This window comes from Ziziphus jujuba, chromosome 8 (genome assembly GCF_031755915.1).
Source record: "Ziziphus jujuba cultivar Dongzao chromosome 8, ASM3175591v1".
Lineage (NCBI taxonomy): Eukaryota > Viridiplantae > Streptophyta > Magnoliopsida > Rosales > Rhamnaceae > Ziziphus > Ziziphus jujuba.
In genome coordinates, this window is record NC_083386.1 from 7,535,541 (window position 1) to 7,553,299 (window position 17,759).

General features: G+C 36.3%; 1 protein-coding gene across 3 annotated transcripts; it reads left to right on the plus strand.

Annotated features, from left to right (window-relative positions):
- The first annotated feature begins 1,179 nt into the window (after positions 1-1,179).
- On the plus strand, positions 1,180-5,882 carry LOC107413007 (probable disease resistance protein At4g27220). 3 transcript variants are annotated; one of them, XM_060819642.1, is made up of 4 exons: positions 1,180-1,384; positions 1,569-4,474; positions 4,629-5,459; positions 5,572-5,882. In XM_060819642.1, the coding sequence occupies exons 2-3, from the start codon at positions 1,589-1,591 to the stop codon at positions 5,457-5,459; spliced, it is 3,717 nt and encodes a 1,238-aa protein (XP_060675625.1). In that variant the 5' UTR covers positions 1,180-1,384; positions 1,569-1,588; the 3' UTR covers positions 5,572-5,882. The 3 variants fall into 3 exon arrangements, with proteins under 3 accessions (XP_060675625.1, XP_048326873.2, XP_024927515.3); XM_048470916.2 differs by having other exon boundaries at positions 1,181-1,384; positions 1,556-4,474; XM_025071747.3 differs by lacking the exon at positions 1,180-1,384 and having other exon boundaries at positions 1,400-4,474.
- Positions 5,883-17,759: the final 11,877 nt, after the last annotated feature.

Consider the following 17,759-nt stretch of genomic DNA (forward strand, 5'->3'; position numbering starts at 1 on the left):
AAAAGAATGGCAAAATAAAATGTAAATAACAGTTAAATGAAAGTTAGAGACTAACAGTTAATGAATTTGTAAATAGCGATATCTTCTACCCCTTTTATATAATCTCCAATCTAAATTTGTGATAAAATACTTTATAGGTTTTATCTTAATCAAATTTTATCTTCCTTGCAGATAAAATTTATTTCCATTTAATAATTAAAAGTTATCATTTATCCATTTTTGGATTTTATATCTATCTAAAGCAACTTGTTTCGTGCTGTGAAACGTTAAATGAACAAGCTCACATTTTATAAGAACCATACATCATTAGAATTCAGTGATTGGCTTAGAATATTGGGAGATTTATTCATTAAAATCAACATTCTTTTTTTCTTATTAATAGCAATAATAATTTTTATTACTTTTATTATTTACTATTACTATTAATAATAATTTTTATTAATAGTAATAATAATTAGTTTTTCATTTTAATATTAATAATAATAAACGAGAGATATAACATAAGGGGAAGTTATGATGTTAAGAAAGTATATCAATTATTTTTGTATTATATATGTTCATGTTAAAGAGTTTCTGTAACCATATAATTTTTCTCCTCTAAAATAACCACAAAGGAAGTCTAGTAGTGCTGTAAACTTCCTTCTTTTTTATTTTTTATTTTTTTATGTTTCAGTTAAAAAATATACCATTTTCCTCTTCCATAATTAATAAAGAAAAATGGATAATCTTTGATTGTTATATGTGACAAATAAATGAAGCATACCATGGTATTGAATTAGAGGAGCAAAAGATGACATATCTATAATATATATCAAAAAAAAAAAAAAGATTATAAAATTTGAAACAATCTTGAGGCTGATTAAAAGGATCTCCATAACCAGTAAAAAATGCTCTCCGTCATGTTGGTTCAGCTTTGTAGGAATGTTTGAGACAAAATTATGACCAATTGTTTGCGGTATAATTTGAATCCATTTACCATTTAAAACAAAAATAAAATAATTTTATCAAAATAAACAAATAATATAAAACTGCAAAAGCTTAGCACAGACTTATTTTGGATATTCTTAGAAACCCAATTCCTTAAATAAATAAATAAACGATAAAAAACTTTGAGCTTCTGTATGACAGCTGGAGTACATTACCCGATTATTTTGAAAGATACTGCAAAAGTTATTGGCCCCGTTGACGCAAGGTCAACATCTAATAGTGCCACTTTGGTCGGTGGTCGTTTAGCCCCAGCACCTGCAAAGCATCTTTTTCTCTTCTACCCATTTTCCGTTACCAAAAACACAGATTAAGCAGCTCTTTGAGTTTTCTTCTCTGGTTTTCACCTTGCAGTTTCTTCAAGCAAAACTTACTTTATCCTGTAATTTGACCACACCAGGTACGCAAACTTGCTTTACATTTTTTCTTTTTTATAAATATTTTTGGTTTAATTCCATTTGTTTCTCTGCGTATGATTTTGATGATCATCTCTTTATTTCATTATGTTGAATCTAATTGAACTATTTTTGGCTGTTTATCATCCTTACTGTTTTTGCTTTTTATTGGGTAGAAAATACTCTTAGATTGCAAGTAAAGCAAACCCATGGAGATAATTATTAGGATAGGGGCAAAGATTAGTGAGTACACAGTTAAACCTATTGCCCGCCAACTGGGTTACCTCTTTTACTATCAAAGAAATGTAGAGAACCTCAGAACCCACGTTCAGCATTTGAAGGATGCAAAAGATAGGCTTCACCATTCCATTGATGAGGCAAAAAGAAACGGTGAAGAAATCGAAGCTGATGTTGTCAACTGGCTTAGCAGAGTAGACAGGATGATTTCAGAACATACGGAGAACTTTCTAACAAATGAAGGCCAGTTAAATATGAAGTGTTTGAGTGGGAATTTTCCGGATTTGGTGTCCCGACATCGGATGAGCAGGAAGGCGAAGAAGATGGCACTGGATGTTGCAAGTGAAATCCAAGCTGCAGGGGGATTCCACAAGGTGTCTTACCTTCCAACTATACCAAGTGTTTTCGAAGTCAAAGGCTACGTGGCTTTTCGATCAAGAATGTCAACCTTGAACAGAATTATGGAGGCTCTAAGAGATCCGGATGTTGACATGATTGGGGTTTATGGCATGGGTGGTGTCGGAAAAACTATGCTTTGTAAAGAGGTTGCTAAACAGGTCAAAGAACAAATGTTGTTCGCTAAGGCCGTCATGGTTACTGTATCCCAGACTCCAAGTCTTGAAAGCATTCAACAAGAAGTTGCGGAGAAGTTAGGACTAAAGTTGGAAGAGAAAAGCATACCCGGGAGAGCAGATCGACTAAGATATAAATTGAGAAAAGAAAAAAGTTTGCTTGTAATTCTAGATGACATTTGGGAGAAACTTGAGTTGGAGGATATTGGAATATCATTTGGAGATGATAATGAGGAATACAAGATACTGCTAACCTCTAGATCTCAAGAAGTTTTATATAATGATATGGGTGTCGAGCTTAATTTTTTGGTTGGAGTTTTATCAGAGAGTGAAGCAACTAATTTGTTCGACAAAATAGTGGGTGATACAGTTAGAAAACTTAGCATCCAACCTTTAGCAAGTGAGATTATTAAAGAATGTGCAGGTTTACCCATTGCAATTGCAACCGTTGCAAATGCATTAAGAAATAAAAGTCATCATGTTTGGAAAAATGCATTGCAAGAGCTAAGAATTTCCACCCCAACTAACATCAAAGGAATGCATGAAAAAGTCTATTCTGGTATAAAGTTGAGTTATGATTCTTTGAGAAGTGAGGAAGCAAAGTCATTGTTGTTGCTTTGTAGTTGGTTTCATGAGGATGCAAACATAGAGATCGAACACTTGTTGAGACAAGCTACAGGTTGGGGCCTATTTCAAGGCATAACTAAATTGGAGGAGGCAAGAAACAAGGTGGTTACGTTAATTGAAGATCTAAAGGCTTGTTGCTTGTTGTTGGATGGTGATTATGATGGTTGTGCTAAAATGCATGATGTCATTCGGGATGTTACTTTATCAATTGGATCTAATGATAGACACATGTATAATCTTCGAAATGTTGCTGAGTTGGAAGAATGTTTCAGTAGTAGAAAACTTGTGGATTCAATTGCAGTTTCGCTTTCAGAAATTGATCACATTTGTCGGCTACCTGAAAAGTTAGAATTTCCAAAAGTTCAGTTATTTTGCTTGAGTAACAGAAGTAGACCTTTCCAGAATTTTAACATGCACAATCTTCTAAATCAGAGGTATATATATGAACAGTATGGTAAAGAATTGGAAATCCCAAACCACTTTTTTGAAGAAATGAAGGAGCTTAGAGTTTTAGAGTTGATCTCTGTTTGTTTGAGACCATTACCTTCGTCCATTTTTTCCATTCAAAATCTTCAAACGCTATGTTTGTGGCGCTGTGACATCGGAGAAGTAGGTATGATTGGAGAGTTAAAAAATTTAAAAATTCTTGACCTCAGAGGATCTAGCATAGAAGAGCTACCGAAACAAATTGGACAACTAACTCAGCTACGAATGTTAGATTTGAAACATTGTTACAAGCTGAAAGTGGTTCAACCAAATATCATATCAAGCTTAACAAGATTAGAAGAGTTGAATATGGCAGGCAGTTTCGCAGACTGGCATGTTAATGGAAATGAAGGTGAAATAAGGAATGCCAGTCTTTTGGAGTTAAAGGACTTGCATCGACTTACCACTTTATATTTGCAGATACCAAATGCTGCACTTCTACCAAAAGAATTTTTCAGTGAAAAATGGGAAAAATATAACATAGTAATCGGAGATGTTAATGTTGTACTTCCTGATTCTAGATCTTCAAAACAGTTGTACCTCAAGATCAATAAAAGAGACATATTCAATGATCATGGTCTTGAAATGTTACTGAAAAAGTCTGAAGTATTGTATTTAAGTGGATCATCGGGCTTCAACAATGTTGTTTATGAATTGGATGCGGAAGGGTTTCCACAACTGAAGCATCTCCAACTACAATCGATTGTTGGAATTCAATACATCATCAACTCGGTGGAAAAGATTCATGCTTGTAGTGCCTTTGTAAGTTTGGATATATTGCAACTTAATGGTTTATGGAGTCTCGAAAAGATATGCCATGGAAAACTTACAGAAAATTGCTTTGGAAAATTAAGAGTTATAGAAGTGTCCAACTGTGATAAATTGAAGAACCTTTTCTCATTTTCCATTGCAATAGGCCTTTTGCACCTTGAAAAGATTGAAGTGGTTGGATGCGAAACGATGGAGGAAGTTATTTATGAAAGAAAGGATGATTCTCAAAGCATAAGTAATGAAACTTTCCAAAAGATTCCATTTCCTAAATTGAAAACCTTGAAGCTGTGTTCTCTACGAAACCTTATACAGTATCACTCTCAAGTGGAGACAAATTGCAGAAATCAAAGGAAAGACGAGCAATTGATTGCAGACTTTGCCAGACCCTTCTTCCACGAAAAGGTACAGTTTTGAGTTCAAACTATAATATGGTTTTTTGGTTTTTGGCGTTGCATTAGTATTGTTGGATTCTGAGCTATGCCATGAATTTTAACGCATTGAAGGATTTTAATAGATTGGGAAAATTTTTGCATTGCTTTCATTATTGTTTTCCCAGGTCACATTTCCTAAGTTGAAAAATTTGACACTGAAAGAGGTTGGTTTCCTGAAGGAGATATGGCATGGTCAATCTGAAGGTCTGCCTACATCTGTATTTTCCGGTTTGGCCTCATTGACAATATCCGAACTGCCCGACTTGATGCACTTATGGGATGAGAACTACCATACAGACACAGCCTTCTTGAATTTGATGGCTCTAAAAGTATCTAGATGTGACAGGTTCAAGAACTTAGCACCATCCTGGATATCTTTCCAAAATTTAATGATTTTGGCAGTGTCAAATTCTCATGGAATGGTAAATTTGTTTACTTCCTCAACAGCAAAAAGTATGTCACAGCTGAGAATGATGACCATTAATGCATGCAAAAGCATGAATGAAATAATTGCTAATAAAGGAAGTGAAACAGGAGGTGAAATTGTTTTTAATGAATTGTTAGTGCTCGAAGTTCGTCGTTTACCAAGCCTCACAAGCTTCTACTCCGGAAACCTTGTGATGAAATTTCCGAAATTGAAATGTGTACGCATTGGTCTCTGCCCTGAGATGAGGAGTTTCTCTCGTGGAGTCGTCAGCACTCCACAACTACACAAATTAACGCTACTTGACAAAGAGTTGGAAAAGGTAATATTTGAGACTGACGATGAGGATATGGAATTGCCAGACGGATTTAACACAGCATTGGATTTTGATGAGTTGATCAGTGATGACGAGCTGAACTATGGTGAGAGCATACAACAAGAGTTGATAGAAGGCGACATTAATACAACCATAAGACATCTTCAGGAGAAGAACCAAATTGGTTTGGCATTGCGACAATTGTTCACAGAATAGGTAAAAATACTAGTTTCATTTTTTCTTGAAATTTTTAAGAGTTTTGCATTGCATTGCATACAACTGCAACAACACTCTTATTTTCTAACATGACGAATTCTATGCATACTAGACTGTGGAGAAGACTATGAAGGTTTGTAGAGCACAAGATACTCCATCCGTATGAAGTATGCATCGGTCCCAGACAACTTTTGCTTTTATGCTTTTCCTGATGAATGTACTTGTATATGGTAGTCTTTTGCTTCTCATCAAATGCTTAATGCATTTTGAAACTGTAAGATATAACAAGCACACTGTATTTATATGCATCAGGATGATTTGTGGGTATTTTGGTTGATATCTTAATGTGATTTGTGAAGGAAATTTGGGATATTGTCCGGTGTAGAGATTCTTGGGAGGTGAATGTATGTGTCATGTTGAAGATGTTTTGGTACCATACTTCTTATAAGATTCTTCCACTTGTGGAGTTCTGTGCATATATTGTTGCAAAAGCCCAAGACAGAGAACCCCAAATTTAGAATGGCTTAGACTAAGTCCGTGGCTGATGCATGGAACATTATCTGGGCCAAAGTATCGTTTGTTTTATTTTTGATAGGTAAATATAGTAATTGTTAATTACCATCTGTACAGGCATTTCTAGGTATTTAAATTGCAATATTATATAAATAATTAATAAATTAGTGAGTTAAAGTCAATCTAACGAACTGTTTTCCACAAGTTTTCATCAAATTCTTGATTCGGAAGATTTATCTGTACCTTGTTTAAGCTTATGCTCATATATCACCCCCACAGCCATTAAATTGTGACCAAAAAAAAAAAACCCAAAAACAGCTCCTTGGTTGGAAAATGGAAGGTCATCGTCATTACTCCACACTATAATGGCTTGATAAAATATCTTAGACTGTTTTTGAACAAAAAAAAAAAAAAAAAAAAGGATTTTCCGGCTGTAAATTTATAATTTTATATTTCAAATAAAATATAACAACTTTCATCTTGCACCTTGTACCAGAAACAAAAATAAAAGATAAAAAATAAAAACAAAAACCAACAACAACGTTCTTCCTGCACAGTGAAAAAAAAAATTATGAAGAAAACTGTCCTGTTTTGTTATTTCAATTAAATGAAGTATATCATCATGCAGTTCCAAATGTGTTATTACCAAAGTTAATAAATAATAATAAAAACAGAGGCAAACAGATCGTTGCATATCTCTATGTGAAAATTATTCCTATAAAAAGACTCACTCTTTCACAATGAATTTCTACATCTACCCAAACATACACCTGTTATCCTGAAATACTCAGTTGGGAACTTTGATAATTAATTAATTAATACAGTAAGTGTCAATAATTAAATGGATTTAGCACTTATGACATGTATTCAATAAGAAAATAATTAAATGGATTTACCAATTTTGACATGTATTCAATAAGCAAAGAAAATTAAGTAAACTCTTGACCCGTTGACTCATTGTCAACCTCTGATAATTGTCGTCCACGTGGTGGTGATGGCCCACTTTAATCAGCGATCCTAGTCCCTTCTGTTCTGCTTCCATAATTTTTCCATACCAAAGCACAGATATTTAGCACTTGGGTCTCTTGTTTCCTTGCAGTTTCTTCAAGCTAAAGCTAACCCCAGCTACACAAACTTGCTTTTACTTAATTCCCTCTTTTGTGTTTAATTTTGTTTTACTTTGCTTCATTTGATTTTGTGAATTCCCTTTACATCTCATTGTGTTCAATCTAATTGAACTATATTGTCAATTTACTATTATTTACCATTTTTCTACTTTTATTCTCAAATTGCAAGAAAAACCAAACCATGGAGATAATTATTAGAGTAGGGGCAAAGATTAGTGAGTACACAGTTGAACCTATTGCCTGCCAACTGGGTTACCTCTTTTATTATCAAAGCAATATAGAAAATCTCAGAACGCAAATTCAGCATTTGAAGGATGCAAAAGATGAGCTTCACCATTCCATTGATGAGGCTAAGAAAAACTATGAAGAAGAAATTGAAGCTGATGTTCTCAACTGGCTTAGCAGAGTAGATAGGATGATTCCTCAACATTAAGAGATTTTATAACATTGGTGAAAAAGAAGATGAATCTCAAAACATTAGTAATGAAACATTCCAAAAGATTCAATTTCCTCAATTTCGCACCTTGAAGGTGTCTTGTCTACCAAACGTCATGCACTTTTACTCTCAAGTTGAGACAAACTGCAGAAACCAAAGGAAAGATGAGCAGCTGGTTGCAAAATTTGGCAAGTCCGCTTTGAATGAAAAGGTACGGTTTATTGAGATGACTTTAAAATATTGTTTTTGGTCTTTTAATGATTGCATTGCTAACTGTTTGAGCTTGTAGGACTTGGCAAAGTTGCTATACAGGCTCAATCACCTGTCTCATAACTTTACCATGTTAATTTTTACTTTAATGTGCATATTAGATGGAAAAATATTTTATTTACAATGCATTATGTGACCATAAAAGAAGTTACATTATTAGAATTCAAAAGCTTCAATCTTAAAGTAGGCTAACCACATTGTTATATGATGTGAGTTTTGTTATTAAATTGCAAAGGAGTATCTCTTCTAGTAGGAAATATATGAGCTTTGCCACGAATTTTTTAGCATATTTTCCAAATTTTTTTTTTTTTTTCCCTTTCCCAGACCAGTTGAGAGAATTCATCCAATTCTTTTAATGCTCACATAATTGTTTTACCAGGTCGCATTTTCTAAGTTTAATCAAATGGTGAATCTAAAAGCGTACTTGGTCATGAAGAACCTACATGTGTATTTTCCAGTTTGAGAGGACTGACACTGTCCAAACTGCCCAACTTGATGATACACTTAAGGGATGAGAGCTACCATGCAGAGAGAGACTTCATGAATTTGGAGGTTATTCAAGTAGTAAAATGTTACTAGTTAAAGAACCTTCCACCATCCTGGATATCTTTCCGAACTTTGATAGTACTGCGAGTATCAAACTTCAATAGAATGGTAAATTTACTGACTTCCTCAACAGCTAAAATTATGACACAACTGAAAGGGATGGACATTAGTGGATGAAAAAGCATGACGGAAACAATCGCACACGAGGGAAGAGAAATAGGAGTTAAAATCAGTTTCAACCAATTGGTAGAATTGCAAGATCAATGCTTATCTAGCCTCACAAGCTTCTGTTCAGGTAACTTTACGATGGGATTTCCAATGAAATATGTGGGCATCAGTTACTGCCTGAGATGAGGAGTTTCTATCATGGAATCGTAAGCACTCCACAACCAGACAAATTGACACTGCTTGATGAAAAGTCAAAAGATGCACAATTTCACACTGATAATGACGACATAAAATTGCCAGAAACACAGAACTGTATTTTGATGAGCTGCTGATAATCAGCGATGAAAAGGTGGACAGCGATAAGCTCATAAAAGAGTTACTAGAGGGTGACATTAATACCGCCATAGGACAGCTTTGGGAGGACCAAGGTGGTCTGGCCTTGCAACAATTGTACATGGAATAGGTCTAAACAGATTCAGCTTATTTATTCCTCTGTGTTGAACTTCTGAGAATACCTTTATTCATTATATTAAACTGCAAAAGCACTGCTATTTTTTAACATAAAACAAAATCCAAGGTTTAAAGAGCACAGGATAAATAGTTTTATTTTTCTTTTAGTTTTGTATCTTTTGTTCTACAGTTTAAGTTTTTCTCTGCAGTCTTGTGGTTGAGTATGGACGAATGCCTATTTTGGCTACAAGAAATATGATTTTCATGTTACATTCAAAAAACCTCATGATACAATAGCTGCTATTCTTAGTCTTTCTTAAGGATGGTAACTGTGTTAAATTGATATGCTGCACTTTTCTGCCCTGTTTATTTCCATTCATATATGGCCATTAAGAAGATCATAGGCAAGACCGGGTGCAGCAGATGTTGAGGCTCTCAGTGTTGATAATTCAACTACGAAGTGTATGACTGCTAAGTACAAAACGAAATCAGAATAAGTTGATTTGAAGATATAATTAAATGCATCCCACACTTGTCATAGCAATGTTGTTATTTCTTTGAACCTTGCTGCATATATGTAAACGAGTCTTCAAACTAGGATTGACTTTTGCATGATGCAGCTTTCTGTGTAGTTGCAGGTCAACAGATTCCAAATGCCCTTCTCAATCGATTGAGGAGGAATTTACTAAGAGCTATGATGCAAGAAAAGAAATAGCCTGAGCGTGCAGTTTGGGTAAATATGCTTTACTTTCTTAATGCCTAAGAAAACATGACTTTTCATTGTTCTGTCTTACATTAATGCCTATGATTTGGGGTTTATATATGCAGACCCAAAATTGAAGGAGCATATGCAGCATTTTGTTAATCATTCAGAAGAGATCATTAGGCTTGCTTGTAAAATCTCAGGAAGGAATTGAAATGGAAAACATTGAAAGTGTAAGGTAGTGTTAAATTCTTTTAAGATTTTCAGCCTGGAGCTTGATTCAAAGTTCATCCTATTACGTGATAACGTTGTAGTTAACTGGGACTTATTTTTGTGCTCTCGTTGGTTTTGATAGTGTTCCTGGTGTAGGTTGAACTTCTGGTGGAGAAAAGAGGAAACCTTGCTTCAAGCTGCAGCAAATTCGTATTATTTTGTTTGGAGTAATGTCATCTAAAATTGAAATAATAATGGCATGTAGAAGAGCAAGTTTAACCTGAGCTTTATCTAATGGTTCCCAATTGTTCATACCCAGAAATGAATTTTCCTCAAGTTACCTTTGTCTTATAATTTTGTGTTTGGCACACAAATTGCTTAGCATGCAAATGAAGCATATTTCTATTTAAATACTGATTTTATTTTTTGTCTGTATCACTTATTTGAAGAGGCTTTTGGAGACAATTTCCAAGTCTTGGGAAGGTGGACTGTGGATATACCATGTATTGTGTGTGTTCATGTTAAAAGGGCTTCTGCTACCATATTATTTTTCACCTTCTCCTCTAAAATTATCACGAAGGAAGTTTAGTCGTGCTGTGAATTTCCCTCTTTTTTTTTTTTTTTTTTTTTTTGTTTCAGGTGAAAAGTTTAGGAATTTCCTCTTCCATAAATGACAAAGAAAATTGGATAATCTTTCATTGTCATACTACAAACAAATGAAAGCATAACTGAATTATAGAAGAACTAGATAAAAAATCCAAATATATATATATATATAGACTAAAAATAATCATGTTGGTTCAGCCGTGTAGCAATGTTTGAGACAAAATAATGAATGGCCAATTCTGGTATTGACCAATTGATTGCTATATAATTTCAATACCATTTACCAACGTTGAAAAAAAAAATTGCGGAAGCTAGACACATAGTTGTTTTGAATTATCCTTCTTGGAAAGGACAAGAAAAAATAAAATTTTAAAACAAACAAACATTACATAAAAGGAAAATAAAAAATAAAATTTAAAAATTTAAAAAAAAAAACTACTTTGAGCTCTTTATGTCACGGGTGGAGTACATTACTTAATTTGATAGAAAAATGAGTAAGTTATATTGGCCCGTTGACGCAGAGTCAATATATGATACTAATCAAAGACGTACGTCGTTGTCCTGATTGTCCACTTTTCATCCACGATCATGGCCCTTTTTCCATAACAATACACAGATTAAACCACGTGGGTGGGTTTTCATTTTTGCTTTTCACTCTACTTTGTAGTTTCTTCAAGCACAGGCACGCAAACTTGCTTTACTTTTTTCTTATTTCTTTCATTTGTTTTGCTGCATGTATTTTTGGTGATTATCACTTTCATTTCATTGTGCTGAATAGGGATGTCAACGGGGCGGGACGGGGCCGGTTTTTAAAATCCCGTCCCCATCCCCGTATGGGATTTTTCATCCCATCCCCGCAATTTTCCCCGTTTTTTTAGAAGCGGGACGGGGACGGGGATTCCCCAATCGATGGCGGTGCGGGGACGGTTTCCCCATTTGTTTTTTTTCATATAATTAATATAATTTCTTTTGATAAATTTATATTAAAAAAATTTCTTCTATAAGCAAAATATAAATAAAATGACCAAAAATATAATAAAAATACAATAAAAGATATCAAAGTTCAAATTTATAATTTTAATAACATACATTCTCAAAAAATACAATATAATATAATCCAAATACATAAACATAAAATTTATAAAAATACACATGCACACATAATAAAGTTTTACTTCTCATTTCCTTAAGTCTCCATGAAAAAATGTTCCGTAAGAGTTGATTGCTACAAAAATAGATAAAAATATTAAATAATATCAAAAAATTTTAAACAATTTAATATAAACATTTTTTGTAATAAATAAATTCAATTTACCTCCTCATCAATTTCTATGTCACTCATAATAGAAGAACAAGCTCCAACATACGGTGAAGAAGATGAAGCTAACAAAAATGAGATTAATTAGTTAACAATAAATACAAAAATTATTAAACACAAAAAAAATATAAAATTTAATTTTTCATACCATTAATTTCAGCCCATAACCAATCGAATAAGTTTAATTTTAATTTTCAAAATATTTAAAAAAATATTAAAAAAAAAGGTAATATATACGGGCCGGGTTCGGGCCGGGGTCTTTAATACCCGGTCCCGGCCCATCCCCGCTTCGGGTCTAAGAGAGTAAGCCCAAGCCCGCCCTGTCACCCCGTTTTTGAGGGGAAAAACCGCCCCGTTAGGGGCGGTGCACCGCGGTTTCGGGGATGGGCGGGGCAAATTGACATCCCTAGTGCTGAATCCAATTGAACTATTTTCTTGCCGTTTATTCATCCTTACCATTTTGCTTTTATTGGGTTGAAAATTTACTCAAATTCCAAGTAAACCAACCCATGGCGATAATCATTAGCATAGGGTCAAAGATTAGTGAGTACACCGTTGAGCCTATTGGCCGCCAATTGGGTTACCTTTTTAACTATAAAAATAATGTAGAAAATGTAACACCCCGTCCCAAATCACACCGGAATCCGTGCACGTTGACCGAGGTTGACCGTTAATCGTTGACCGAAGGGGTCAAAAGTTGACTTTTTGACTCGGTGGGAATTTTGAGTTGACCAAGGTACCGTGGCGAAGTGCACGATGCCACGAGTTCGTAGACTGGTAGCACATCGAAAACGGAGCTACGGTTTGAAAGTTATGGACAAAACAAGTTGCGGTCCAAACTGTCCAAGGGTGCCGGAGTTGACTTTTTGTTTATGGGGAAATGAGCTTTGACTAGTGCATGGTTGTGAAGTGCTCGTCGATACGAGTTCACAGACTAGCGGCACGCTCAAAACGGACATCTGGTTAAAAAGTTGTACTAGGATACCGTAATATTTTAATGTTTTTGGGTCGGTGAACAGTGAAATGCCACGTGTCGGCTTCTGATTGGTCCATGTGGCATGAACAGTGTCACATAGGGGTTTTTATTTGATAAAATTCTCGGGGAAGAGAGAGAAAGAGAGAGAGGAGAGAGAGACCGCCGGCCACCTGAATTTTTCCACTGTTCCGACCGATCTACAGTACACACGCCGGCCAGAAAGCTTCCCCTCCCCATTTCCGACAAAACCTCCAAATTTCACGGCGAACGGCCGCCGGACGCGCCCGGATCGGACCTCTGAAGATCGGCGGCGAGTTTTACCCCTCCACCGCCGGCCACCGCAAATCGACCCACTTCCGGCCATTTTCCGGCCACATGCGCCGTACACCCTTGATCCTCTCCTCAAGTCCGGCCGACCCACCAAAAATCTTCAAACGGTGATTTCTCCGCCGTCCGGCCTCCGTTTTGCTCACCGTCGGTCCCGTTGGATTGCTCTCCTCACGATCTACAAGTCGACAAAATTTCACGACCAACGGCCACCGCACGCGCCACCGCCGGCGACAGTTGCCGGTGACCGCGGCGACTCGCTGGAAAGTACTGTTCCAGTCCGCTGTGTTCGACCTCTTGAACCCGAATCCGGCTTCCATTTCTGCCAATTCGCGATGGTTTGGGAGAATTGCGGAGCCGAAACTCGAAAAGCTTTCCGGCGAGATTCCGACCCCTTCGGGTCCGATCACCGGAAAGTAAGACCGAATCCGTGATCCTCATCACGCGAGCTTCGACTCGGTATATAACTCGTAACCCTTAGATATCGCTTGGTGTTCGCTCCCCGGGTATCCATTTAGGAATTACCTGAATAAAATATTAATATTTTTGGTTGGTGCACTGTGGTTGTTTAGGTGCGCGTACTAGTGGTGGAGTTGATCCCGAAGAAGATCTTAGTTGATTTGCGTGCTCAAGGTGAGTGACCCACCTTCAAAATTATTTTGGGCAATTAATTATGTTTAATTGGTATTTAAATTGGTATTTAAATTATGCTTATGTGGTGTGATTTATTTATAAATTATATTGTGGTTTAATTTATTATGCATGAGCAAGGTGTATTTTGGTAGTATTTGTACGTGGTTTTAAATTTGATTTTTTCCGGGCATAATTGGGTTAAATATTTTACGAAAATATTTGTTTAAATTTTATAAATTATGCCCGCGGTATTTTTATGGTTGCATCTCGTACTTCGAAAAAGTTGTGGGTTGTTGATTATCGCTGTTTCGTACCGGGTTGTTGAATAAAATATGTGGGATGGTGTTTTGTGAAAATTTGGTATACTTCCCATGGTAATTTTGGAAAACGGTACGGTTGGTTATTAATGTTTATTTTTAGACGCACTCATACAGTATTGATGTTCTGGTGTATGGTGTATGGACACGTGGTAGTGCGCGGTTATTATGTGGTTTAGCGCACGGTTATTACTTCACCTGTGAGTTGCCATTGGACCGTGGGCAGGCAAGGTTATTGTTGCGCACAGCCGCCCCCCTCCTTGGCCGGGTTGATGGTTTTAGCAGCGGTACTGTCGGGACGCCGAAGTGACCGTTCCAGGTTTCTCTCTTTTTAACCCCCCGCCAGTCGGTGCTTGGGACGCTGGGTATCGGAGGGCATCAGCGGTATATGGTGTGGTGCGTCGGTGTAAATTGCAAATAATGTTTTAAACCCCAAAGGTGTTCAAAAATTATTTATTATAATTTATTACATTTTAATTATATTTGGGGTATTTATTTATTTAATTGTTGTTGTTAAATTATTTAATCCCTTGGTTTTTGGGAGGTATGTACATTGGGTTTTGCGAAAAGGTTTTAAAAAGGGAACATTTCAAACGAAGCAATTGGTGAGAGTTTTGAGGGAAATTATTATTTTTCAACAGTTATTATTATTATTTATTTATTAATTGTTGGTATGTGTTCTATTCCTTAATTGCTATTACTATTATTTTTATTATCACAAAAGGTGTTCAGTAGTTCGGATTACTCACGGAAATGATTAGCATCTCACACTCTTAAATTCCGTTCCCTTAGGTGCAAATGGTGGTAGACGTTCTTCCGGAGCGAACCAAGTTTTCCGCTGCTGTTGTGTTTCGAGAAATACTTCTGTACTCTTTCATTTCAGTGTATTATTTCTTTCAGCCTTGTGGTATTTCTATTGTTTAGCACTTCTTAAGGCTCTGTATACTATTGGAATACTTATGTTTTATTTATGCACTGGACTGTTGTTGTTTTTGAGAAGTGCTGAAATTTGTGGAACAATTTGTAGTTTGCGGGAGGAATAAGGGGATGAGTATAGAAGTGTGTTTTCAGTGCAGGTAAATTTGTGGTAAGTAAATCCCTTAGGGGAGGCTCTGCCGGATTTTCCGTTGGAGAGTTCGGTAGGGTTTCCTTGGGATCAGGGCTTGTCTAGGGTTCCGGGGAAGGAATTCTGGGCGGGTTCTGACAGAAAACCTCAAAACCCAAATTTAGCTTTTGAAGGATGAAAGAGATAAGCTTCATCAATCCACTATAGGGCTAAGAAAAACAGTGAAGACCAAATTGAAGCTGATGTTGCCAACTGGCTTAGCAAAGTAGATAGGAAGATCTCTCAACATTCAGAGAAGTTTCTAACAAATGAAGGCAGAGCAAATATTAATTGCTTGAGTGGGAAGTTACTGGATTTGGGGTCCCGCCATCGGATGAGCAGGAAAGCAAAGGAGATGGCAATGGAAGCTGCTATTGAAATCCAAGCTGCAGGGGAATTCCACAATGTGTCTTGCCTACCAAGAACTTCTGGCCATATATATATATATATATATATGTATCATATATTATATATAATATATTCTAAATTTTGTTGAGAGATAATGTTCTTAATTCTGTCTGATCATATTCCAGGATGTGGGGCCTGCAGTTAGTCCTTATGGTGGACCATCATCTTCTCAGTCTGCACGCGAGCAAAGCCTATTTACATCGTCTAAAGAAGGGGTAAGAAATCTTTATTGATTATTGAATGCTTCTTTAAATTTTGGGATTCACTCCATGGTTGTTTATTTCGTTTTCAGGCTTTACAGTGCCAGAGTTCTGTGTTAGACAATGACATTGGATCAAGCGGTCCATCTGTTTCTGGTAGCCTTTCCATTCCCAAAATTGGACTTGGGTCTGTGGCTGCTCAAAAACCATCATCTTCAATACAGAACCTGAATTCATCCGGTGAACTTAAGAATGATTACGAGGAAGCTTCAACTGAAAACGAGGAAAGCACCGTGCCTAGTACAAGTTTCTCCTCTGTTCCAACAAAATCGAGTGAGATGGATTCTAAAATGTTGCAGCAACTTGATAAGTTTGTCTCTGTGATGCTCGGACTCGTCAAAATCACCGAAGCACCATGTCGATACGACACGACACAGATACGGGTGCGGAATCCGTTCCGGATACGCCATGAGAAAATGGGTGCGGTTGTTTCACACAACCAACATCTACAAAGCTTCCATGAAGAAAATAAGGAATCTATCCATGGAGGAGGAAAAAAAAGAGAGAAAAGCATTGATAAAGAGAAGAAAAAAGGATAGAGACGGAAAAGAGATATAAAAAGAAAGGAAAAGAGATATAAAAGAAAGGATCCGAGCATCCATGGCATAAAGAGAAAGAACAGAGTTTCCTACCTGCTGAGCTTCCATGGTGGAACAAGAAAGAGAAGAGAGAGGAGAAAGGTTTGAAGACAAGCATAGGGAAGAGAAGAAAAGCATTGGACAATGAAGAGACGTGCAGAGTCCAATCTGTCTGCTATATATTTTCCAATGTGATTTTAAAAGTATTGAGAAGAAAACAATCCTATTTTTATTATTATTTTATTAATTTTATATTAAATAAAAATTAGATAAAAAATTGGTGCTTTTAATTTTTTTTTATTATTAGTTTTTATTTTTAATTTTTACTATTAGTATATTAATTTTAAAAGATATAACATTTAAAAGGAATTAAAATGTCCATATTACTAAACAAGAATATCATTTCAAACGTATTTCCGTACTCGTATCTAAATTTTTAATATTTATTATCCGTCCTCGTATCTTAAATTTTAAAAATTCACAAATCCAACTCTTAGATATGTGTCCGTATCTGACTCCCGCACCTGGTCCGAGCAACATAGGTTGGTCTTACCAAAAGACGAATTATCTGAGCCAAATCTGCTAACTTCAATGGATAAATCACTTACTAATATGTTACCATCCATGCCACATGGACAGCCTCTGAAAAGCCTTAAGGCTGTTGATTCATCAAATTATCGGGGTGATGAACAATATAAGAATAAGTTGGATGCTTCACTTGACAAGAAAGTACACGATGCTCGAGACACTGCTTCACTTGAACAAGACACGGTTGAAGAAAGTGGTCGGTTAAAAACTGTCGCTTCTTGTGACGTGGCCACTGATGTGGTGACTGATGTAGATTCTGCGGTGCCAAAGAAGAATACATCAATGAATATTGAAACTAAGTATCTTCCAATGGTGCTGCATCTCATTCATCGACCGATGGGACACAGAAGGTGGATACCTTTTCAGCAGAGAGGAAGAGCCACAATACTGAAGCTGTTATACTGGAGAAGCCGCCCCTAGCTTTCTTGGAATGCGAACCTTCTAAATCTGCAGTGAATAAGAAACCTGATCCCGAAACCTCTGATGGATCTGTGAGTGCTGAGAAAAATAGCAACTTTGTCAATGCAGATGCATCTTCCCCTAGTATGGCAGTTCTGTGCACCGAGGTTGCTACTCAGTCTCCCTTGACATCTGATGTAGCTTCTCCACCCAAGGTGTCAAAAGTTGCATCGTCAAAAGATTCAGATGCTGCTTCTCCCACAAGTAGTTTTGGCTCTAAACCTGCTGATGAAGTTCCAGAGACATTTACAATATTTGCCTCCTCCCCGGCAGTTGTTACTGAATCAGCAGCCACAGAA